At 40.8% G+C, this 26,046-nt stretch overlaps 1 protein-coding gene across 1 annotated transcript; it reads right to left on the bottom strand.

Moving 5' to 3' along the window:
* Nucleotides 1–24,184: 24,184 nt before the first annotated feature.
* On the bottom strand, nucleotides 24,185–25,084 carry LOC129752996 (uncharacterized). Its single transcript, XM_055748789.1, has one exon. The coding sequence runs from the start codon at nucleotides 25,082–25,084 to the stop codon at nucleotides 24,185–24,187; it is 900 nt and encodes a 299-aa protein (XP_055604764.1).
* Nucleotides 25,085–26,046: the final 962 nt, after the last annotated feature.

The raw sequence follows: 26,046 nt of genomic DNA on the forward strand, positions 1-26,046 counted from the left end.
CACTATCCAGTCAATGACTTTGTAAATTTTTAGGTCATCGGCGTACAGTAGTTTAGTCGAGTTGAGGTAGGTAGTTATGTCGTTTATGAAAAGCACAAAGATAAGCGGCCCTAGGTAACTGCCTTGTGGAACACCAGACGGCATGTCGAATTTTGTAGAGTGTGTTCCTCGGTTGTTTATCTAACATTGGCGTTTTACTAGGTAGGAATGCAGCCACTATATTAGGCTGGAACAAATATCAATTTCTTCTTTTGTCACCCTCCCCTTCGAAATTTCCAAAATCCCGAAGGGGGGAAATAAATAAAGTTTGGAGTATTTTAAGTAAATTTTAAATAAAATTCAAATATCCAAAAGATTACAAGATCAAGAACAAAATTTTGGAAGATGGAAGTTAATTCACATTTTGTATTCTTGGTTTTATTGAATTTTTCGATAAAAAAAATACTTGATTTACAGGTTTTATGCAATAATATAATATGCAATTTGATTGTATACAAGTTTTTGTGCAACTTATTCCATTTTATTTGTTTTTCGATTTTTTTTATTGTCCCCCCCCCTCGCGATGTTCCAACTCCGAGAAGGATGTAAAAATTGTTCCGGCCTTATCTATGAAGGAAAACCGTAGCGTTCGAGCTTTGTTATTGATATGCTGTGTTGTACTTTTTCGAAAGCCTTGGCAAAGTCGATATATATTGAATCCACTTGCATTTTTTATTTGTTGCGGTGTGCAATTCATTCACATTGCACATCATGTTTGTCAGCGTCGATTTTTTCTTTACAATCCGTGCTAGTATTCGGTGAGTATCGGTTTAGCTGCTGACTATAGCCTTTCGCAAATTAGAGACTCGAGCACTTTGGAAAGGCAGCACAGGATTAATATGGGCCGGTAGTTCTCTACACGGTGAGAGTTTCCAGATTTAAAGATTGGAGATACTGAAGCAGTTTTCCAGTGGCTGCACATTCAGAAATCGATCTGTTGAAAATTATACGTAGCGGTACGGTAAGAGATGCTGCGATTTTAGATACCAACGACGATGGAATCCCATCAGGGCCGGGTCTTTTCGACGGATCGAGCATACTCAAAGCAATAAACACCTCCTCAATAGTGATATCAGGCTGTGGCAGCCTAATGTTGTAGGTAGGCAGAGATTCGAAGTAGGCGTCGTCACAGTTTAAGATTTGCGAACTATACACACTGGTGAAAAATTCGGCAAACAAATCATCAATGTTGCATCGTCTTTTCGCTGACACTTGGGATACTGCAACATTCCCGGCCGACTGGATGCAAGGTATCCTTGTAAAGGTTCCGAAGTAAGGAGACCTGATCGAGTGCGGTAACTGGAATGGCATAACTTTGATCTGTACATCCCTTAAAGTACTTTGTAAAGTGATCCTGAACAGGATCCTGAAGAAAATCGACGCTACACTCCGACGGCAACAAGCTGGATTCCGATCCGGACGATCATGTATGGAACATATAACAACGCTACGAATCATATTGGAACAAATCAACGAATTCCAGGATTCTCTTCTGCTGGTGTTCGTTGATTTCGAAAAAGCATTCGACCGACTTAACCATGAAAACATCTTGGCGGCTTTAAGGCGACGAGGAGTCCCAGAGAAACTAGTCCATCCCATCGAAGGACAATAAGAGGCATTTTCGTGCAAAGTCTTGCACGACGGTGTCTTGTACGATCCAATCCCGGTAACTGCTGGAGTGAGACAGGGATGTATCTTATCATCGCTACTTTTTCTCATCGTAATGGATGGGATTCTGACTGGATCGATCGGCCGTGCACTGAACCGAGGGTTGCCGTGGAATCCTTCGACAATGGAGCAACTGAACGACCTTGACCTGGCTGACGATATTGTTTTGCTCGCCCAAACACAACAAGACATGCAGAGCAAACTAGACGACCTCAACGAAAGCTCCAAGGCAGTAGATCTCAAAGTCAACGTCGGAAAGACCAAGTCGATGGAAATCAACACAGAAAATCATTCCAATTTCGTGGTAGCTGGGCAACAAGTTGAGAAAGTGGAGTGCTTCCAGTATCTTGGTAGCCAGATAACGCCTGATGGTGGTACCAGGAAAGACATCGAAACCCGGATCAGAATGGCCCGTTTTGCATTTGCGAGTCTCCGAAACATCTTGCGGTCACGCCAGATCTCTCTACGAACGAAAATTTATTACTTAGCTGGCCAGAAGGGCCAGCTACTACTGCCCTCGAATTCCTGGTCAAGCCACGGGAATTCTAGTGAGGGTGGGCTCACATGCGGCCTCTTTTGCTTGGCTAGCAGAGCAGAGGTTGCGGAGAACCTCGGGTCGGCTTCTCACAATGGGCACTGGTCGGATGTTCTTAGGAAAACACAATCTCGTAAAATTTTCATGTCCTGTATATTTTACAAAAACTTACGTGTGTGTCGTGTGTGGGTGTGGTGTGTGTTTCTGCTCCTGCTGCTGCTGATGCTGGGCCGGCCGGCGATGGATGTTGGTTCGTATGTTTGGGATGTCAACTGGATGATCTCCGGGACCAAGTTTCGAAGCCAAGGTCACCAACGGAGCGACGGAACTGAAGGGTACACGTTCGAAGTTTCACGAGCCCGTTTGAAGGGATCGAACGGTGCCCTCCAGAACCTTGTGGTGAAGATCAATCCTTCTTGGTTGCTCTGGATGGTGCCCGCGGGTCAGCACCTCGTGCTGGTTCACAGGCTCCTCAACAGACCAACGGTAGCGTTAAACGAGAAGGCTCACTGGCTTGCCTAAGCCAACCTGGAGCCTCTGCGGAACTTCTCGGTTGCAACTCTCTGAATCTTCAGGGCCGAAAGGATCGAATTGCTTTTCGGATCACTGGCCCATTTGCCTCTGACCAAATGGTGCTTTGTTGGATTTTATGCACAAGATTTCTGGGTCCTGTAGAATTGATTTAGGTTAGGATGGGCTATTGCTGGGTTTAATGCCAATCACTTACTTGAACCTAGGCTTATCTTCTCAAACTTGTTCTAAATCTTTCCACTTATGTCATAAAGTATAACTTTTTTAACTTTATTGGGCTAAATGTAAGGTGTTATGCCCGATGTGCACACTATGCCGGCTGAGAATGGAAAGAGCAAGTAGAGCCTTTTAGTATAGTGATTAGCTACCCATCCTAACTGGCATTTCCGTTCCGCTTTCCAGTTGACGTTTTCCAACTCTTATTTTTAACTCGTGGCTTAGTGTTTAGTGTATTTTGTTTCGTGTCATCAGTGTAAAGTGAATACTTTCTATCCATTATTTGGAGTGATCGCTACTGTGTTAAATTTGTGATTACTGTGTTTTAATATTTTAATCTTATACTAACTAAGGTCCGTTTCAGTCATTTAACAGTTTTTGTTCTTATTAATGAAGCATGTATTTAAATAAAAGCGGGAAAAATTGTCGATATTTAATCGATGAATATTATATCTTCTAAGTAAGCACTCAGATTGAGTACTCTCAATACTTGCTCTCGGTGGGTTCTGATTGGGCAAAATACCCCAATGGTAACATTACCCCATACTCCCCCCAAGGAATTAATAACGGAAGGTTATTAATTCTGAAATCAAGACTTCGCTGTAACTCTTGCCGCCCAGGGTTGAGTCTGCTTTTTGCAAAACGAATTTATGAAAAAGAAAATATAAATGCTCAAGTATACTAAATCATACAATAAGAAAAGTAAATTTATTTATTAATTTTTTTTTTTGTTTTTTTTTATATATATATATATACTTTTTTGATAAAGATTGGTGCAGTTACCTTTCACTTTTCCGTTGCTCTTGAGTTCACCAGTTACCTCAATAAAATATTGAGTGGAAAACTATCATCTCTTTTAAACTCTCTATTCGTCGAGCTTTATAAAACAAAGAATTTTATCAAATGGCATCATCATTCGGATCGCTGTAGTTGGTTCTAGGTGTGTTCTTGGATATTCTACGAAATTAGGCCGGATTTGTTAAAATTTTTGAATTTTGATGGTTAACTACGATATGTGAATTCTGGTTTATGGACAAAGTGCTTTCGTATTACATGACGAGAAAATAACCGGTGTAGAATTCTCTAAGCTGTGTTTGATCTTATGCATTATTCCGTCGTATTCCATTTATCGGTTCAGATCAATATCACGCGAATCATATAATATTTTTGCTTACTTTTGGAGATTATGAATTTTTTGGTTTTACATGAACTGTCGATTGAACTGAGGAAAATTAATTGAATTTGACCCTACGATGATAAAGCATTTTTCTTTGTCTTGCTCGAAATTCGATAAGTGCTCAATATTATTATTATTAATGTATTGCTGAAAGCAACAAACAAAAATTATAATTTGCTGGATGTGGTACCACTAAAATTTAAATTCTATGAAAAAAATTCATCAAAAGAAATTTTAAGATATACTTTCTGTTAGCGAACAGAATCTAAGAGATCGTCCTGATACAATCGTCTTAGGTTTGTTCTTCTTAATTTTCTTATTCTGCTTAAGTTTCTGAGATGCCTGGCTTTAGATCGGCAGCGGAAAGTATGCCGATATTCTTTCCAGTTTGATCCATGAGCTCATATGCACTGGTTCCTCTTCTGGCAATCACAGTACATGCTATGTATGTTGGCCCTAATTTGGCATTGTATGCTTCTCCTGCTGATGATTGGGTAAAGTTCCTACGATAAACTTTTTGGCCCACTTCGTATACTGGGGCGCTGGTTCTCGACCGAAGATTATACGCGCGACTGCTTTTATCGAAAGCTTTGTTTAAGTTTTTTGCTACCAACTCCCAAATCGAACGATCGATTTCTGATTTCTTCTTCATTCTTTCAGATTCAGAGAGTTCCTGAGTTTCGGGATCTAGTCTATGCTCTTGCCCATTTGAGACGATCTCATGACCATAGATGACGCGGTAAGGGGAGAAACCGGTGGACGCGTGACGGGTATTATTGATCGCGAACTCAACTTGGGAAATCTGAGTGTCCCATAACCGATGATCACTCTTCACGTACGTGCGTATACAGGCATTTATACTCCGATTCAATCTTTCTACCGGATTCGATTGCGAGTGATGCCGCGCGTTGGTCCAATGTTTGACCTGGTACCGTTCGAGAAAAGATTTGAATTCGCGACTAAGGAAACAACTGGCATTATCGCTTATTAGGATTTCCGGAACCGAATACCGTCGAAACCATTGTTCCTCGAGAGTTTTTATGATTATATTCGACGCGATTTTCTTAACTGGGAAAAGCATTGTCCACTTGGAAAAGTAATCCATAACGACAAGCAAATGCATATTTCCGCATTTACTCCGCGGCAACGACTGAATGAAATCAAGACAAACGATTTGAAACGGTTTTGTAGCCAGACGTGGCTTAGACGCGCCGGGATGCTGCGAGACGTTTGTAGGTTTAAATTCCTTACACGCGTGACACTTTTGAACGTACTTTCTGGTTGCGGACGACATATTTGGCCAGAAATATCGCAATTTCAAACGATCTAAAAGTTTTTCGAACCCTAAATGAAACATTTCGTCATGTTCTGTGCGGAGAACTTGTTCGCGAAGATTTTCCGGTACGCATAACTTCCAGTCATAACGGTAATCTAAAACTGGTGTTTTAGTCGGCAAAATTCGAAACAATTTTCCTTCCTCAATTTTATAATCTACGCAATCGTCTGACGCTTCCTCAACCCTCTTCCACACTCCCTGATACCACTCGTCTTCTATCTCCAAAATCTCGATCTCTTCTACAGCGCGTGAAAACGCGTCAGGAATAATGTTGTCCCGACCTTTTCGATGGCGTATCTCCATGTCGTACGCCTGGAGCTCGATGCTCCAACGACTTAAGCGAGATGATGTTCTCCAACGACCTTTCATAATATGCGTCAGCGCGGACGCGTCTGTTATTACGACAAAGTGTGTGCCCTCGATATATGGTCTGAATCGCTCAATTGCCGATAACACAGCGAGACCCTCCTTCTCAGTCGCTGCGTACGATTGCTGTGCTGGGCTTAACTTCTGCGAAAAATACGCGATCACCCTCTCCCCGTCCTCGTACTGTTGAGTGAGAACAGCAGCAATGGCGCTGTCACTCGCGTCAGACTGGATTTGAAATGGCAATGTGAAATTTGGGTTACACAATACGGGCGCCGAGATCAAACTTTCTTTGATCTCTAAAAAAGCTTTTTCTGCCTGCTCATTCCAAGGTAATGATTTTGGCTTTTTGCGGAGAAGATTTGTCAATGGGGCGCTCATTTCGCTAAAATGCGGAATGAAACGCCTGTAATAGTTTGCCATTCCAATGAAACGGCGTAAGGCACGAATTGAAGATGGTCTTTCATAATTAAGAATGGGATTGATTCTATCTGGATTCGGTCTTAATCCCTCAGCAGATAGGATGTAACCGAGGTATGGTAATTCTGGTACGCAAAATTTTGATTTTTCAATATTGATCGAGAGATTAGCTGCATTCAACCTGCGAGAAACTTCTTTTAAGGAACGGAGATGGTCTTCAAATGTGTGGTTTACCACGACTATATCGTCGAGGTAAACAAACACATTCGGTTCCAACTCTCCGTACCCCAAAATCTCATCCATTAACCGGGCCAATGCTGCGCTAGAATTCAAAAGGCCCATCGTTACTCTACAAAAGCGAAATTGTCCCCTCCCAATAACCGAAAAGGCCGTATACTTTCGCGAGGCTGGGTCAAGCGGAATTTGAAAGAACGCTTTTGACAAATCAATCGTGCTCATGAATCTACTAGACCCAAGCCTGCTCAGTATGCGGTCTTGGTGGGGAAGAGGATAAGCATCCATCCGAGTGCGTTCATTCAGACGCCTTGCGTCCAAACAGAGCCGCACTTCTCCTGTTGGCTTTATAACCGGTACAGTACTCAACGACCACTCGCTTCTACTTTTTTCAATCACCCCCTGCTCCAAAAGCTTATCGATTTCCCGGTTTATTTTTGCTTGCATGGCTGGCGAAGTTGGATAAGGATTGATACGTATGGGTGGAGACGCCTGGTACTCATCCTTAATCTCGATGGTGTGCGAGACCAAAGACGTTGCACCCAGAATCTCCCCATCCACCGCAACTTTGAAAAGCTTTTTGATCTCCTCCAGCTGTTGTTTTTGACTTTCGCTCAGCTCCCATTTTCCTTCTAATTCCGATGTCGTCTCTTCGAGACAGTTTAAACTGGCGACGTCGATATTTGAATCGATTGTGGGTTTAATCCCAAAAGAGCGCCAAAAATCTTCGTATCCCAAAATGAGCTTTCGGCTTAGCTCGGGTGCTACAAAAGTAGGAACTATTTTAGTTGTGTTGTTGAACGTGATGGGCAAGTACACGAATCCCTTTGCTGGGATAATTTTTCCATTAGCAGCCTTAACTGTAACCGTGGTTGGGAACAGCTTAAGGTTTAATCTTTCAATAAGTTTTTCTGAATCAATCCCCAACACAGAGCGCTGGGCTCCACTGTCCAACAGCCCAATAATTTCTTCCTCTGAAATGTGAACTTTTACAAAAGGTCTTCCGTCACCTTCTAGTTCAACAAATAACTCTGCTACTTCTTGTTTGTCATAATCGGTTTCACTCATTGGGCGAAATCCCAATGAATTCAATTCTTTAGTCAAATCAGGTGATGAAGGATTTGAAGATTCAGAATCAGTTTGCCTTCCCAAACTGAATTCTAAGCGTTTTTTTGACAGAATGGACACGCACTAGTGAAAACGTTAGCGAATCCACACAACCTACAAAATTTTTCTCGTTTTTGGGGGCATTCACTATAGTGATGGCCCTCTTTGCGGCAATTATAACAAGTGCCGATTGGTGGACGCTTATACTGGTTCACCAATACCTCCAAGGTACCTTGAGAAGTCCCTGGCAAATTCATCAACGAGTTTTCTTCTTTCTTTTCTTTCTCTGTTGACCTTTTCATCTCCTCCTTTCCCTTGCTCGCTGGATTCTGCCCTTTTCTTGTTCCTTCCTGATTATTCTTATTAGCAACTTTGAAATTTTTATCTTTTCTCAACATCATTGATTGTTCATCGAACTGAACTTCTCCCACTTGATTTATTCGCCCACGCATGTTATTTTCAGGAGCTTTCTGGTATAGAGCCCAGTTATTTTCGTCAATGATCCGCCCATACTTACGCAGTTTAGCTAATGACTTTATTTCCTTTCCAGTCAAGGCATTTTTATAATCATGACGCATATTACGCCAGATTATTTTTAATTTCTTCCGTTCTGAAATCTGTTTTGTCATCGAATGAAATATTTTCTGGATTTCATGATAAAAATCCACGAACCTTTCCCCTCTTGCTTGGCGGCGATTAGTAGCCTGAATTTCGAGCTGAAAGTCTATGTCTGGTGGGAGGAACTCCCGTTTGAGTTCCTTCAAAAGCTCTGACCAGCTTCTGAACTCCCTATTCTCAATTCCATCCATGTACCAGTCCTTTGCGCGACCACTAAATAAGTGAATTGCTGATCGGTACATTTCCCTCTCCGACACTTCTTCTGCCCTCATCCTCATCCTTATTTCCTTAAGAAACTCAGCCAACTTTCTTCCCCCGTCTCTTCCGTCGTATCTGAGTTTCCACTCAGATACTGGGATTCTCTTCACTCTCGCTTGCTTTTCCCGGAGCTTGCTACTCCCCCTTTTCTTGTAGTTTTTCCTTACTACTCTCTGAGATTCTGATGAGCTTTCCGAACTTGATTGAGATGAGACAGAACTAACAGATGTAGGATCTGAAAGTGTTATGCTCCCATACTTGGTTCTTTTGATCTTACCGTGGCTTCGGGATTTTACTACTTTAGTGGACAATCTATTGTTTCGAAATGTACACTCAGTTGCAGAACCACTATCGTGACTAGAGGATGTGCCTGAACTGTAGTGTCGCCTGGATTTATCAAATTTTATCTTTTGAAGGTCAAATACCTTTGGTTTAGTTCCTGATCTATCGAACAAGTGATATTTCGTTTTTGATTTCTCTTTGTGATCATCTTCGCCTCGTTCTTGCTGATCTAAATTTAGATTTAACTTCTTTCTCGAGGCTAGATCACTCTTGAACCCTTTAACATAAACTTTCTTCCTAGAATGGTTCGAATAAGAGCTAGTTTCATCAGTGTCAGCTTGAGTTCGATCACTACTGGGTTTCAAACTCTGGCTATTGTGAATAGGATTTCTATTAACTTTCAAATCTATTTTGCCTAGCAAATTTTCGATTTTCTTCTTTTTCTCGATACTTTCTACCAATTCTTTCTTTTTCTCTTCCTTCTTTTCGCTATTCTGCTTTTCTTTTTCAGCTGTGATAATGATGAAACTTCTAAACATGTTTATCAATTGATCTAAATTATCATTATTACCCTGTTCATATTCCTCAAGAACTTGTAAAATTTCGTTTGAGCTGGGTTGTGATGATCTTATTTGTTGTTGTGCAACTTCGGAGATTTCTAAATCCTCATCTAGAGCTGTTACAGTCTCATTCAACGTTTGAATTTCATCGCGAACTTCTTCAAGAACTTGTGAAATTTCTTGTCCTATCTGGATTTCTTGAACTTTGTCATTTTCCACTGTTTCTTCAGAAAAATATTTTTCGAAGAGTTTTTCTAAAGTCAGTTCCATTTTTTCAATTTGTGGAAGAATTTTTTTAGCGTCCGAAGCTTTAGATAAATGAAACATTCGAACAAGATAATGCACTAAACGAGTCTTTATTTTATCTTTTGAGCGTTTGCCTAAATTTTGGTTTTCTAGAGCGTTTCTAATCATCGTCACCCGATTGCTAGTTATTTCCAGCTCTTCGGTGGCTGTTCTCCAAGTTCGCGCGAATGCGGTGGAGATGTACCCTAATCTTCTTTCCTCTTTTATTCTTTCTTCTAGTTTTCTTCGTTTCTTCGATTCCGAGTCATCGAAATGAAATAGAATGTTCCTAATCAACAGTTCATGCTCGACCTCGTCAACCTCTAGATGCGAAACGCACATATTTTTATACAACTGCTGCAAATTCATTTTAAAGCACGATAATAAGATAAAATATGAATAGAAAAAAACTTTAACTTTGTTACGAAAAACTTAGATTTTCTTTATTTTACTTCAATTTGAGTAAAATATTCACCCTCCCTCTCGTCGAATCAAGACCCAGATAAAAGTGTTTCTTTAATTGATGGAGTTTAAATAATCTCGGATGGAAAAAATGATAGTGAATAACTGTGATACCAAGTGAATGTGATGTTATTGATGCGGAAAAACTATTTGAAAATTAAATTTTAAAATTGATTGTAGAAGAAAGTAAAAAATTATGTTATTGCTTTTGATAATGTTAGATTAAGATGAAAATTACTGTTGGAGTGGAACTATTGAGAACAAAAGAGTGAAAGTGTTGTAGAAAATTGGAAGTGAAGTTCTATTTTTGAGATGGAATAAATATTTTTTTATGCAAACAAATGGTTTTAAATTACTTTTGCAAAATAAATCCTTTTTCACTGGTACGCGCACTAGTAGACGGCAATTATCACAGTTTATCGTCTTGTGCAATTTTGGGAGAAATCCAAAATAACGAAACCACCGAAATACCCGCTTACTCAAAACCACGTCGGGCCCCACGTTGGGCGCCAATTATTACTTAGCTGGCCAGAAGGGCCAGCTACTACTGCCCTCGAATTCCTGGTCAAGCCACGGGAATTCTAGTGAGGGTGGGCTCACATGCGGCCTCTTTTGCTTGGCTAGCAGAGCAGAGGTTGCGGAGAACCTCGGGTCGGCTTCTCACAATGGGCACTGGTCGGATGTTCTTAGGAAAACACAATCTCGTAAAATTTTCATGTCCTGTATATTTTACAAAAACTTACGTGTGTGTCGTGTGTGGGTGTGGTGTGTGTTTCTGCTCCTGCTGCTGCTGATGCTGGGCCGGCCGGCGATGGATGTTGGTTCGTATGTTTGGGATGTCAACTGGATGATCTCCGGGACCAAGTTTCGAAGCCAAGGTCACCAACGGAGCGACGGAACTGAAGGGTACACGTTCGAAGTTTCACGAGCCCGTTTGAAGGGATCGAACGGTGCCCTCCAGAACCTTGTGGTGAAGATCAATCCTTCTTGGTTGCTCTGGATGGTGCCCGCGGGTCAGCACCTCGTGCTGGTTCACAGGCTCCTCAACAGACCAACGGTAGCGTTAAACGAGAAGGCTCACTGGCTTGCCTAAGCCAACCTGGAGCCTCTGCGGAACTTCTCGGTTGCAACTCTCTGAATCTTCAGGGCCGAAAGGATCGAATTGCTTTTCGGATCACTGGCCCATTTGCCTCTGACCAAATGGTGCTTTGTTGGATTTTATGCACAAGATTTCTGGGTCCTGTAGAATTGATTTAGGTTAGGATGGGCTATTGCTGGGTTTAATGCCAATCACTTACTTGAACCTAGGCTTATCTTCTCAAACTTGTTCTAAATCTTTCCACTTATGTCATAAAGTATAACTTTTTTAACTTTATTGGGCTAAATGTAAGGTGTTATGCCCGATGTGCACACTATGCCGGCTGAGAATGGAAAGAGCAAGTAGAGCCTTTTAGTATAGTGATTAGCTACCCATCCTAACTGGCATTTCCGTTCCGCTTTCCAGTTGACGTTTTCCAACTCTTATTTTTAACTCGTGGCTTAGTGTTTAGTGTATTTTGTTTCGTGTCATCAGTGTAAAGTGAATACTTTCTATCCATTATTTGGAGTGATCGCTACTGTGTTAAATTTGTGATTACTGTGTTTTAATATTTTAATCTTATACTAACTAAGGTCCGTTTCAGTCATTTAACAGTTTTTGTTCTTATTAATGAAGCATGTATTTAAATAAAAGCGGGAAAAATTGTCGATATTTAATCGATGAATATTATATCTTCTAAGTAAGCACTCAGATTGAGTACTCTCAATACTTGCTCTCGGTGGGTTCTGATTGGGCAAAATACCCCAATGGTAACAAATTCGAATCTTCAACTCAAACGTAAAATCCGTATTGCTGTACGGGTGCGAAACTTGGTGCACATATGCGGTAACGACGCGAAAACTGCAAGTTCTTGTGAATCGCTGTCTGCGGGATCATCCGCGCTTGGTGGCCTGGCAACTGGATCTCAAACATAGGACTTCATGGCTGGTGTCATCGAAAGGCGCTAGAAATCGAATTAGAGAACGTAAGTGGAGATGGATTAGGCACACGCTGCGAAGAGATGAAAACGAGATTTGCAGAGAAGCGCTTGATTGGAATCCATATAGGCATCGAAGAAAAGGCAGGCCCAAAAGCTCGTGGCGGCGAAGTCTAGCCGCTGAAATCCGCACAGTTGACGAGAACCTTGGTTGGCAGCAAGTGAAGACACTGGCTCCGGGTCGCCAGCAGTGGAGATCTTTTATCTCAGCCCTATGCGTCGGTCTTTCGGCGCCGGACCATTTGGTAGGTAGGTAGTATGAGTTGGGTTAGGAATTGGGTACAGGACTGGCTCTGGAGCTCGAGTATTCAAAGTCGTTTTCTTTTAAATTTCCAGCATTAGCTGGCCAGCTTTCACATCAAATAATGTGAATTTACTCGCTACGTCGACAACACCAGCCAAATCCATATTATTCGTTAACAACTCCATACAATTTTCGTAATTATGACGGTGAATAACCGCATCGTCCGGCAAGGGCGAACATTCAGGAATCATAATAGATGTTATTGCAAGTTGATTTGCCGGTGTCATGCCATGTTACTCATCTAGCCCAGGCGTACGACTCGTACCTATACCGTATTTAAAAAGAAATTAATCATTTAAAAAACAAGCCTTATTTTAACTAACTTGGTTTTTTAGTGTTATGGTTTCATCCTCCAATTTTTGTATACGAGCTGACATCTTATCGTACTGCGAACTCGAAGCTAGAGGAACTGTGGAACATTTGATCTCTCTGTGAATATTTTAATATTATCTATCTACTATAGTAGATTTTGTGAAGAATTTAACTTCACTAGACACAATCAAGCTAAAAAAAACTTAAGTCGAGAAAACAGTGAGCGCGATGCGAAAAAGAGAATCGGTTTACCAAATCGCGCAAAAACCGAACGGATTTCAAGTGGCAAATTAGTTTATCACTGCTATTTTTCTGTCAAAATTTTGTGAACAATATTCTTAAGATAAGTGAACAATATTCCGAAAAAAATCATTTATAACTGATCACCTGCTCACTTCGTGTATAAGGAATGTTGCACTAGGCCGGATCAACAATATGTACGTAGGGAAAAACTGTACAAGACGCACCAAAAACGACGCACGGAAAAACTTGAAATGATTTTCTATAAATTTTTCAAAAAGGTTCTCAGCAACCGGTAAATATTGTTCATAATGATTGCTCGATTATATGGTTACTGCATAAAACAAATTAACAAAGTTATCATATAGACTTTGATCGACAAAATGTTTTAGCAGACCTATTCCTATGTAATGAAGAAACGAGGCCTTCCAATGGCTGATATGCTTATGCTTATGCTTATGCTTATGATACATACACAGCCAGATCTTGTCAGCATCCCGGTGAGTAGCAAAAATACATTTACTACTCATTTTGACACGGCCGGGCCCACTGTGCAGTATTGGACGCAAAGACAACTGGAACACAAGGGAGGAAGAAACGTGGACAACAGTACCATACGTTCCCGTGTTTATTTAATGTTTATTCGTTGGAAGCATAGACGCTAAGATATTTCTATGCTTCTTGATGTTGGACCTTGCCATGCTTCCTTCAATGGTTGGAAATGAGGTTTTTATACATAGAAATCCAAAAGTTATCAGTACTATTATTAAGGAAAAATTTCCCTAATAATTTTACAATCCTTTGAATTCTTTGTACCATCATCCCGGGTCATCGACCATGGTTATAGCGCCAATACTCGCTCTTGAAAAGAGTTTAAAGAGAAAAAATATGATTAATAGGGCACTGAAACCTTTAAAATATTTTCCTTGTTTAAAGATTTCAATGCCAAAAATTATAAATAAAATAATATGGATGAATATAAAAGTTCTTACCTGATGATATTTATTCATTGTTCATATAAAAATCAAAATATTTTTTTTCTTAACTTGGTATTTCTCTATGAAGGAAGGAGCAGTTGATGACTTTTGAATTTTCATATTCTATTTGGTCCTGCAAGGTCCAAGTTGTTGAAAACATTCAATGGGCATAAATGTATAATAGGACAAGAATGTACCATTCAATAACCCAGATTTAGCCAAAGGCTTTTTATGCATTACAAACAACAAATAGCGAATAACTCATACGGTCGCATCGCAGCAAAGCAAGCTATGATAACCACGGGGAAAAATATTTAATTAACAGCGTTACACAGCGCATGTAAGAAAATGCGCTTCTATGTTCTTATCAAATTCAATATCAACTCATTTCAACGATTGAAAAATATACCAAATCACTTTTCACGAATCAACTCTCTGAAACTTTGTTGTTTGGGGACATAGAAAGACATTAAAAACAAGAATAAAAAGGAACGAACTCACCAATTTGAAAGGTTTAAACTGCATCAGCAAATAACTGGAACACATTTCCACCTTCGTTTCCTAGGCTCGAACGAAATCAAATAAAGACATTTTTTCCACTTCATGATCCTTTTCTGTCCGCACTTAATTTTATTTTTAAGACACTTTGATTTCAACAAATTTCCGGTACACAATTTCAACACAGAGTCTATTCACAGTTGAACTCCCTCGCGCACCTCAAACATACTAATTTTATTATATTGCTTGAAATGAAGATTTATTATCTTTAACACGAAATTTTCGATGAAACTTTCACAACCGAAACAAAAAGCCACATTTTCTTCATCAGGTACTTCAATTAGACGAAAAACTTTTCGGATAAAACGGACTTCATTACAATAAGAAATTATTTTGAAAATTTTTAACTTTCCCTGAAAATTTCAGCGCAAAAAAATTCAACGAGCGAGAAAAACACGACCGCACTCAATCAAGGATTGCTTAGATCTCCGAGGCCTTCCAATGGCTGATAAAACGCAAACCTCGAACTTTGCGATTGTATTTCGGTCGGTAACGTAATAGTATTAAGCACCTCTTTTATGCGATAAGTGTCAGTTGTAGTCCATTTTGACTAAGATGCTTGACCTTCTTTATAAATTGATAATAATTTTTTGGTGATCCCTAAATGTAACAGATGCAACGAATCTGGTACTATAATATCCTCTACTATATCAATCGGTAAACGGAGTAACGAAGATTTAACAAAAACTTTATTCAATTTGCCATTTTCTTTAATTTTATGCACCTGATGGTGGAATCCTCCATCCGTTCATTTGGCGGCTTTTGTCAGAGGATAAACGTTTGTATGAAGATCCTGTGACCATTCACCAACGAAGGTGCACCTCAAGCACCTATGAAATGGATTGAAGTTCGCTGTTCCTGTAATTAAAAATTGATACATGTGCAATCGCGTCTAACACCAGAAATCACCCACCAAGGTAACGCTGTGTTAATATACCACTGGCCAGCTCGGATAGCGCGTCCTGAGGTCCTGACTAAGAATCCTGTTTGCTAGTGTCAGATCCCGGAAACGTTACACGATTTGTCTATGTATCGTGTGATCAACATCTTTTAAATATGTGCAAGTGAATCTCGTTTTTTAGCTTTTTTTCCTCAGATTTAAGCTTTTTTTGCCTTGAGAGTATAGGAGATGAAAGCTTAAATCTGAGGAAAAGCTTAAATCTGTCAAAAAAAAAGGGAAATCTGAGAGATGTGCTCCACATGGTTTGAATAACATTGCCGGGATGTGGTCATTACTGGCCAACAGTGTCGCCTGTTAGTAATAGTTTGATGCTGTTGGACTTGAGAGCTTGGGAGCGATCGTTGTAAACAATGTGTACATGTCTGGGTCTCTTTTTCGTGCCACTTCTCTACATTTATCAAGTAAAATGTTGTTCAATTAGGCTGGAACAAATATCAATTTCTTCTTTGGTCACCGCCCCCTTCGAAATTTCCAAAAAAAACCCGAAGGGGGAAAATAAAAAAAGTTTGAAGTATTTTTTGTAAATTTCGAAAAAAAAAAATCAAGTATCCGCAAGATTACAAGATCAAAAAACAAATGTTGGAAGATGAAAGTTATTTCACCTTGTGAATTCTTGAATTGATTGAATTTTTCGATAAATAATTACTTGATTCATAGGTTTTGTGCAATTATATTGTATGCAATTTTGTTGTATACAAACGTTCATGCAATTTATTCAAATTAATTTGTTTTTCGCATTATTTTGTATTGTCCCCCAGCTCGCGATGTTCCAACTCCGAGTGACAAAAGAAGGATTGGAAATTTGTTCCGGCCTTAATCAGATGAATACTTAGGTTGTACTTTTTATACATTTCATATGAGAGAAATATCACCCATTATTCTCCTGAGACAATCAATAACCACATCCCGGCAATGTTATTCAAACCATGTAAAGCACATTTCTCAGATTTCCCCTTTTTTGACAGATTTAAGCTTTTTTCCTCAGATTTAAGCTTGCATCTCCTATGCTCTCAAGGCAAAAAAAGCTTAAATCTGAGAAAAAAAGCTTAAAAACAAGATTCACTAGCACATATTTAAAAGATGCTGGTCACACGATACATAGACAAATCGTGTAACGTTACCAGGATCTGGATCTGACCAATATTGGCCTTCTTCGATGTTTATCAGGCCAGGTTGCTGAAGCGAAGTTCTTAGCAGTCTTCGTAGATCCGTAGGTAGAGTTCGATCCATTAGAGAGAGCCTGTTGAGTAATGGTTTCAGCGCAATTTTGTGTTCCAGGCGTCAATTTCGAATGAAGTTAGTCCAATTTTCTGTTTTATCTTCGGGTTCGTCAATGTTGTCGAAATCTGACAGTCCATCTGGAGCAGTGGAGTAGTCAAGGCTCTTCACAGTTCGAAGATTTTCTTGACAGAAAGTATCATAATTTGCTGATTTGAGGATTCTGGTTCACCTGCACACTTGCACATCACTGAGGGCACCAAACATTCGTAGCTCCGTAATTTTCGTTGATAGCTCATACTTTTCAAAATATTTTGCCATTTTTCTTTTCCACTCATCATATATAGTGTCTAATATTTATAGAACACATATGACATACAAAGCTGCAACATTTATGACTTTAGTTCCACAGTGCTTGAAATCCCTAAAACACATCGTTTCGCACCCTTATAGGGCCACCTAAACAGAAACAAACTCACAGCTATTGGCGCTTAAAAAACTTCTTTACGGCTAATAGGCACTCAAATGCTATTGAATGGCTCTTATTCGGCTAAGAACAGGGCTTGATGATTTACTGGGAAATGTTTACTTTTGAAACTTTCCCTTATTCCTTTTACGAGTATTTTTTTTGTTATTGATCAACCCGACTCCATTCCACCACATAATGATCAAGGTTACATCGAAACATGCAATTTGAATAAAGAATTTAGTGTAGCCACTAAACATGTTTGGAATATCTGCAATCAAAGATCAAGATTAAAAGTCCTTACTGAAGCAATTTTTTCAAAACCTTCAACTATTACGGGAAGGAACGCCTAGCAAAAGACATAAAAAATGAATGCATATGTTGGGCCTTTGAAAAGCGCCTGAATTTATCTATTTTATTCCAAATGCTTCAAAATGAAAACAATAAAACTATGCGCCTTTAATATGCATGATCTTGTTTTCAAATGTGTTGCTGTTTTGAAATACATTAAGTTCCGATTCAATACATTCGGTAGTTGATTGGAGTTGATTATTTTTGAATTTTGAAATCATTTTTTAGAATTGTAAATCAAGCTGTGGAATTCAATCTCTATTCAAACATGTGAATTTATTCATGGTATAAAAATTCGGCTAGAAAATGAGATACATATTTTTCTTCCGCCTTAAGTTCTCTTTTCAGCTCCGGACAGTTTGGCGGGTTCATGACTTTTGGAACAAAATGGACAGAATTGGCCTTATACCACTCCAGGTCACTTTTAGAATAGTGACATGATGCCAAATCTGGTCAAAATAGCGAAGCTTCGTCGTGCTGCTGCAAGAATGGCAAAAGGCGCTTCTCGAGACATTCAGATTTGTAGATCTCGCCATTTACTGTGCCCTTTGTCACAAAAGGCTCACTCCTCAGTCCGTAAGAGCAGACGGCCTGCTAAACGAGATATTTGGAGACGAACATCGACTGTTTCTTCTTCTTAAATTTGTCGTCCACATCGAACTTGCTCTTGCCGGTGAAAAACTCCAACTCCGGAATTTGCTTAGAATCGGCTTTTAAATACGTTTCGTCGTCCATCACACAGCAGCCGTATTTTTTCAGCATCTTCTCGTAGAGCTTTCGTGCCCGAGTTTTAGCCGTCGATTGCTGCCGCTCATCGCGGTTAGGGAAGTTCTGTAACTTGTATGTATGTAGTCCAGCTCTCTTCTTTGCATTCTGGACGTAGTTCTGCGACATGCCGATCTTTTGAGCCAAATCACGGATTGAGACATTGGGATTTGCTTTAAACATCCGCTTCACCTTTTCCTCCGTCTTTTTGGTCTCCGTTTACCCCCCCCCCCTCCCCCCCCCTTTCTCCAGCTCCTTTTCCATGGTCCATCGCCTACTGCTCCTGGAAACGCTTCAACATTCTGAAACCGGTTGAATGGTGAATGTTCAACATTTTGCCCAACTGCCAGTGTGACAGGTCAGTAAATTCCAGGTGTTTGGAAACAATTGTAACCGATTGGTTACAAATCGTTTGATTTTTGTTTTCATTTTGTAGTTTAGTATATTTGCTCTAGAAAATTTATGTTTTTTGTCCAGTCTGTCTCACAACAAGATAGCACAACAATAGGCTACATTTTACTACTGGATGCTGTCATTTCACAGAGGAAGAATGAAAAAGAGATAATGGAAGGCGAAAAGGAAGCTTGCTTCCGTAAAAATCGCCCTCTTCTGTACCAGGCGTCCGTGAGTAAAGTCCGTGTGGTGTTTAGTGTTCGTGTAATTTCAAGGAATTCGCCCGGAAACACCGGTTGACTTCCTCACGGCTCGGCCCGCAGATCCTGTGTGGTCTCGCGCCTAACCGTAAAAGACCATCATCATCGTCCTCGGGTTCTGAGGAACCCTAACTTCCAAGGAGGACTTCCCTTCTCGGCCTGTCCGGATACGGGGCACTCTCGTGGGCAGGCCGATTAAACGCCAATGAAGGAAGACGCCTACAAAAACTGATTCCAGCAACGCCCGCTGGCGCCGACAGTTTCGGCACCCCGTTGAAAGCCAATACATCAACGGCCCTCCTGCTTCCGGAACTGGATCCGGAGCCACGACGTCGCGACGCAACACCACCTGCAGCAAACCCACGGTTAGTGAACTCTTTTACACGCCACATTACAGACAGAACATTGTTTTATACACACACAACACGCCACATAAAAACATCAATATAAATAACATAGAAACATGAAATTGTCGATTTTCTGTATTTTATCCGTAAAGTTCTTGGTTACCCAGTAGCCAGCCGGCCCTGAGATTCCGTACTCTTAGAGTACCTTGCCTTGGCTGGTCTAGCCGCTGCTTATTCATCCGTTATAGAATTTGTTCGCGTTGAATCACCTCCATTTTCGTTGAATCGAAAAACACGACTACGATTTTGACAGCATGTAAACAATACAAAGCAATGAGAAAGTGTGCAAAATTTGGTTGATTTTTACCCAATCGTAAAAATTTTAAGCCCTGTTGAATGTGTCGCAATAATTTCGTGTTCGGCCTTTAAGATTTCCAATTGATCTTGTTATGATGATGTTTCACTTGATGCTTAAAGGAATCATCAGATCAATTCAACGGGATTTCAATATTCAAATCAGTTGTTGTACGAATCATCCCAATGGAGTTAAATTCTTTCCTAAAGTTAATAAAAAAGGGAATGCTGAATAAGTTTTTATTTTATTCCAAAAGCATCCAACACTTGGATCACTATCCAAGGGAAGATAAAAACATTGCTAAAAAAATCTAAGAGGCCAAAATTCACAGTTAAGTTTGACATTTCACTTCATTGAAACTCGCAAACCTCATATGTTGCTTAATGCTTTCCGGAGGGCGAAAGTGATTGAGATAAAAGTATTTTTATTACTGGAAGCAACCAACAACGACCTGCGACGCCATCGAGATCCGGTGCCAAAAAACTGCTACATACGTTGAAGCTGCTTCGATGTATGTATGTCGAGCAACAAATGCGACTTCCCATGCTAAAAGCTTTTGCAAAGAAATGAGAAATTATTCCGCCATAACAGTTCAGATGTCAAAACATTTACTTACTGTCGGCGAAAGGTCTACTTTTCATCATGTAGTTTCAAATCCTGTTTATATTTAAGTTAAATATTTAAATAACGATTTCGATTTTTCTATTTTTCCACGTATGCTCTATTTTCTCACGAGAAAAATAGGTTCCCCACCATAATGGCGCTTGGAATGTTTTGCATACAATCGAATGTCACTGGATTGTAATGTGCGGTGCAGCAAAGGAAAAAAAACGCCAGCATAGTTAACTAGGTGAAATGCACGATTCAATGAACTTCCAGTTACCGTAAAAAGCACCGTACAAATTGCTGCAGAACAACAAAATCCCATGATGGTTGGAAGGTAAATGGCAAATTGATTCCGCGCGGCACGAGCACAGCAAACTTATGAATGAATTTAAATCGCCTGACCTAACAAAACGAAGAAAAAACGCGACCGGCAGTCACAATTTAATCTGTTGCTTTTGGCAATCGGTGGGAGAGTTGAGAGTGCTGACATCGATTTGTGGATTTCTAAATAAGCACTTGGTTAACGGATTTAAGAATTATTTTTTTACGATTCCTTGTTTGATGGCCCAAAGCTTAACGATGATCACGATTATTTGTGGCCAGGCTACAAATCGAAGCAAAAATACAAGAATTTCATCGTTAGGTCATACTTTGTATAAATAAGCTCGTAAAACATTTTTCTAAAAAAAATCGGAATCCTTATATCTAAATGCAGGTTTTTTAATTTCATGTTAAACCTAGTCACCCAAACGTGTTACTCTTGATAAGTGGTTTTCTCTTCCATTCACATCAATTCGAAAATCAAGATAAACCTTCTTTCGAATTCAATTCAATTAAGGTTTATCGAACAACTTTCCACCAGTAATCAGTCACTTGGCCATTTTATCGTAATCCCTTCATTGAGTGTTCACATAAGCGACATATTAAGGTTGCGCGAATGGCTATCGACAAGGATAATCCAGCTTGAGATGGAGCCTTCGAGTAATGTGGTAAAAAATATCAATATTGAACGATATGATTTTTGACATGGCACTTGATTGATTATCTTGGTTAATAGGGATGTAATGGCATTATCGGGATGTGTTTTTAAGTTTGAATCATGATGTTGTTTGTTGAAGGCTGTTTCACATAGAATCTGGTCGCATCTTTTCATTTACTGCAGCGCCCCTAGTTGTTTATTGTTGTTTATTGTATAAAAATCAACGGATCAAATTTAGATCCTAATGATAACTTAATTATAGGTAACATATATAAATTGACATAAAATCTAAGAACATCTAAGTAAATCTTGACTTGTCCAATATTTTTCTACGGGAAACATTTCTGGGAACGCCGAAGTCAAAGTACTCCGAAAAACGGTTGAAGGTTTTTAGGATGCCTATAAGAGCGCTGTTAGCCCCATAATTATTCAGCCGAACGGGAACATAGAGTTGCAGATTCTGGTTTCTCAATCCTCGCGGTCGCACGTTGAGAGGAATAGCTTCCAGCAGCGAGGGACAGTCAATCCTCGATGTAAGGAGATCCGCAACGACCAAAGCACGTGTAGCGTTTCTTCGGACTTGAAGCGTGTCTAAGTCTATCAGGCGGCAACGATTCTCATAACTGGGCAAACGAAAAGGATCTTTCCAGTTCAGGTGTCGAAGGGCATATCGCATGAAGCGCCGCTGGACAGCCTCGATTCGTTCAACTCCATTCTGGTAGTAAGGGCACCAGACAGCTGAGGCATACTCAAGAACGGAACGGACTATGCTGCAATATAAGCTTTTTAAGCAGTACACATCTTTAAATTCTTTAGCCACGCGAAACAAGAAACCAAGATTTCTGGAGGCTTTGTCTACAACGTAGTTCGTGTGAGTCTTAAACTCAAGCCGTTGATCGAGAATAATACCCAGATCATTGATTTGGTCAACCCGGGAAATTGTTTTATCCCCGAGAATGTACTCAGCATAAAGAGGGTGTCGCTTGCGAGAAAAAGTGATGATCGAGCATTTACTGCGATTTAGCGGTAGACAGTTGTTGTCGCACCAGTCAGCAAAAATGGTGAACTGCCGTTGCAGGAAATCGATGTCGTCTCTATCATTGATGGTGTGATACAGTTTCAAATCATCTGCATAAGCGAGTTTTGGGCCATCGAGAAGCGACAGAACATCATTAAAATAGATGACAAAAATTATTGGTCCTAAATGGCTTCCTTGCGGCACTCCGGAAGAGCCAAGAAACTGTCTCGAGAAGGATTCTCCAGTATGAACGGACAACTTTCGTCCCGTTAAGTAACTCCGAAACCACTCCAGTAATGGTCCACAGAAGCCCAAGCGACCTAGCTTTGCTAGAGCAATCTCGTGGTTTACTTTATCAAATGCAGCAGACAGATCTGTATAAATAGCATCGGTTTGGGTCTTCCTGGCATAGCTTTCTTGTACAAAAGATGTGAACGTCAGTAAATTTGTGGTAGTTGATCGTTTAGGCATGAAACCGTGCTGATCGTTTGAAAAGTGGTGCTTGCAGAATGAAAAAATGGGATCCAACACAACCAGCTCAAACAGTTTTGCAATAGCACACAGAGCTGAGATACCACGGTAGTTGTTAATATCCTTCTTATCTCCCTTTTTGTAAACAGGAAACATATATGCTTTTTTCCACAAAGCGGGGAAGATTGCGCCGTCCAGCGATGCTTGAAATATTTGCCTGATAGGTATTAGCAGATGCGGCATAAACCGTTTCAAAAAAGTGGCTGGTATTCCATCCGGGCCCTTAGAACTAGAGTTTTTGAGTTTGGCGGTTGCTTTTGAGATAGCTGCATCGTCGACGAGAATACCATTTAGAGAAGAGCCTAGAGGTGAGACATTACTCACAGCCCTGGTCAGTTGTTCTGCATCTTCTGATGATCTGATTGGAGAGCGTGCGGTCGTTCAGCCATGTTTCAGTGAAGGCGATAATGTCATAGCTGGAGCACGATGTAGCAAGCAGGTAATCGACAACACACGAATTAACACCGCCGACATTCTGATAGAGGAAACTGATGGAGTCAGACGATTTGGGTGTAAGACGGGAACGACCATCACTGGAAGAACAGAATCCATCACGCGGAGAAGAACGGTCAATGACAGCATACTTGCCTGAAACTGCAGGCTGGAGAACCCCTTCGCCACAGACGAACTCAGGGCCGGGACGACTGTTGACGCAGGCAGGAAACAGCGCGACTGATTCGAAGGGCTGAGGGGTCTCCGTAATTCCCAATTCGTTGCGCCCCGGAGCTGAAAACCCAGTAGCGATCGTAGCAGGAGCGTCGTGCGGATGATTTTGCGAGATGGATCTGTGGTAAAGCGGAAACTGGGAACGCAAGCAAGATGGTTTGGTCGTAATGGGGTACTTGCCTGTAAAAGTGATCTGGAGAACCCCCTCGCCTCCGACGAACTCAGGGCCAGGACGACTGATGACGCTGGCTGGAAACAGCGCGACTGAGTCGAAGGGCTCCGGGGTCTCCAAAAAGCTCAAGTCGATGCGTCCTGGTGATGAAGCCCATGAAAAAACTGGAGAACGTAGCTGGCCATTGTAGAATCTGTGATAGGTTGAAATTTCATCACACAGGGAAAGTGTTCCAGAAGAATATGAGTACTTGCCTGGAAAAGTAGGCTGGAGGACCTCATTGCCACTATCGAACTCAGGGCTGGGACGGCTGAAGACGCTGGCTGGAAACTGCGCGACTGAGTCGAGGGGCTTTGAGGCCTCCCAAGTGCCAAGATCGATGCGTCCCAGTGATGAAACCCAATCAGCGCTGGCTATTCCTCCAATATTTGAAGAAACGTCGTAAAACAATTCGGCGAGGTTTGAGATCTTGTCATCGTCGTTGGCTAAAAAGGAGGCCGAGTGGATCCCATCATCCTCAAAGATACTGGGAGAGCCTACATCAGGGCCGCTGGTGCGGTTGTGGATCGACCAGGGCCGGATACGGTCGGGGTAGTAGCTTCCATAGGTTGAAAACGTTGAACCATTGGGGCAGGAGTCAAAGGCTGCCGGTTGTAGTTTTTTGGCTGATCCACAAATTCCCGAAAGAGCAACCCTGTAGGCCACGTCATGGGGTTCAATGCAGCATCTTTGTACATAGGATCCAATCCAATTTTGAAAGACACATATCTACGAGTGGACCCATCAACTCCTTTCGGTAGCAGTCGTTTCATTTCAACTGGTGTAGAAGGATTCAAGCAGCGGGATATTATTTTGTCAACATCTTCGTCCGTGATCTGCGGCTGGAGACCAGCTAGGTACAACCAGAACTTAGGTGTTGCGGGAGGAGGTACAATAAACGAGACTGATAGATCGCTAAGATCGACAGCCTTAGTCCCGGTCATTGTGGAAGACACAAGAGATAGTCCATCATTACCTTGGCGACGTTTAATGTTCGGAGACGGATACGTTCGCGGTGTCCCTTTCAAAGGGGGAAACGAGGAAGCTGTTATCGGAGGATATTGCTTCTGAGCCATATCATCGACTTTTTTAGATAGTGAGTCGAGCTGTTGAGTAAGCTTGTCAAGCGCGGTTATTGGGACGGAATTTCCATCCGAGATCGAGTTATCGTCTATATAACGGCGGATACTTCGTCCGTTGAGCTCGTTACGACATTGGGTGCATATAAAAATGACCTTACCCTGGGTGAACAGCTCCCTATTAAGGCGGATGTTGAATCCACAACACTGCTGGCTGATGTGGAAAAAATTGCCACAAAAACCACAACCGATAGGCTCAAGATCATTAATGAACAATTGACACTCTCCACACTGCTTCTTATCCTTCGTATTGGCCATTATGTCGAAGCGAAATAGTTTCGAAAAAACTCCAAAAAAAAAGCCTAATCGGTGCACAAAAAAAAACTTTTTTTTTCCGTTGAGTTTTTGTTCCCACAGTTCCTCGTCTGTTCAGAAAGTATCTGTGCCGCGCACGAAATCAAAACAAAACAAACGGCAACAGAGTGGCACCAAAACGACCAAATTTTCGGCACGGAACACACGAAACGGGCAGGATTCCACTATTCACGGCGGCACAAATAACTGGATAGCGCGTACGACACCAAAGGGAACGATAGATTAGGTAAAAACACGGTAGAACAACGCAAAGAAACGGAGCTCCGTAAGTACACAAATCGACTTATTGTTTCTCTTTCTATTCTTTCTATTCTTGGCCGGAGTTGTCACACATCGCGAATCTATTGACAGTGTTTTGATCCGGATGGTTTGTTTACTTAGTGGTGAAAATTTCATCAAGATTGAAGCAGTCAGTCTGCACACTCGTACCAACAATAATAAACACAATAGCTGGTAGAACTAAGGTGACAAAACAAGAATTGATCAATGCATTTGAATAGAAATAATTGATTATGATGACCTTAAACTATTTTTTTCACAGATAAATCATGTGTTGTCGTGCACTATGATTGATGGTAAAGTGCACAATGCGTTGACAGGAACATCATCTCGAAATTGTACAGTTTGCTCAGCTACACCGAAAATAATGAATAAGATAGATGATATACTGCAACGGCCTGAAAATCCGAAATCATTGACGATAGTTTTGTCAGCTCTGCATGCTTTTATTCGCTTTATGGTGTGGATGTTACATGTGAGTTACAGAATGGATATCAAGCAATACCGTAGGACTCATCACGATAGAGAAGCTGTAGAGCAACGGAAACACCATATTTTAAATAGATTTAAAAAAGAATTGGGTTTGATGTTGGATGTTGTCAAAGAAGGAAAGGACACAACAAACA

This window comes from Uranotaenia lowii, chromosome 3 (genome assembly GCF_029784155.1).
Source record: "Uranotaenia lowii strain MFRU-FL chromosome 3, ASM2978415v1, whole genome shotgun sequence".
In the NCBI taxonomy this organism is placed as follows: Eukaryota; Metazoa; Arthropoda; class Insecta; order Diptera; family Culicidae; genus Uranotaenia; species Uranotaenia lowii.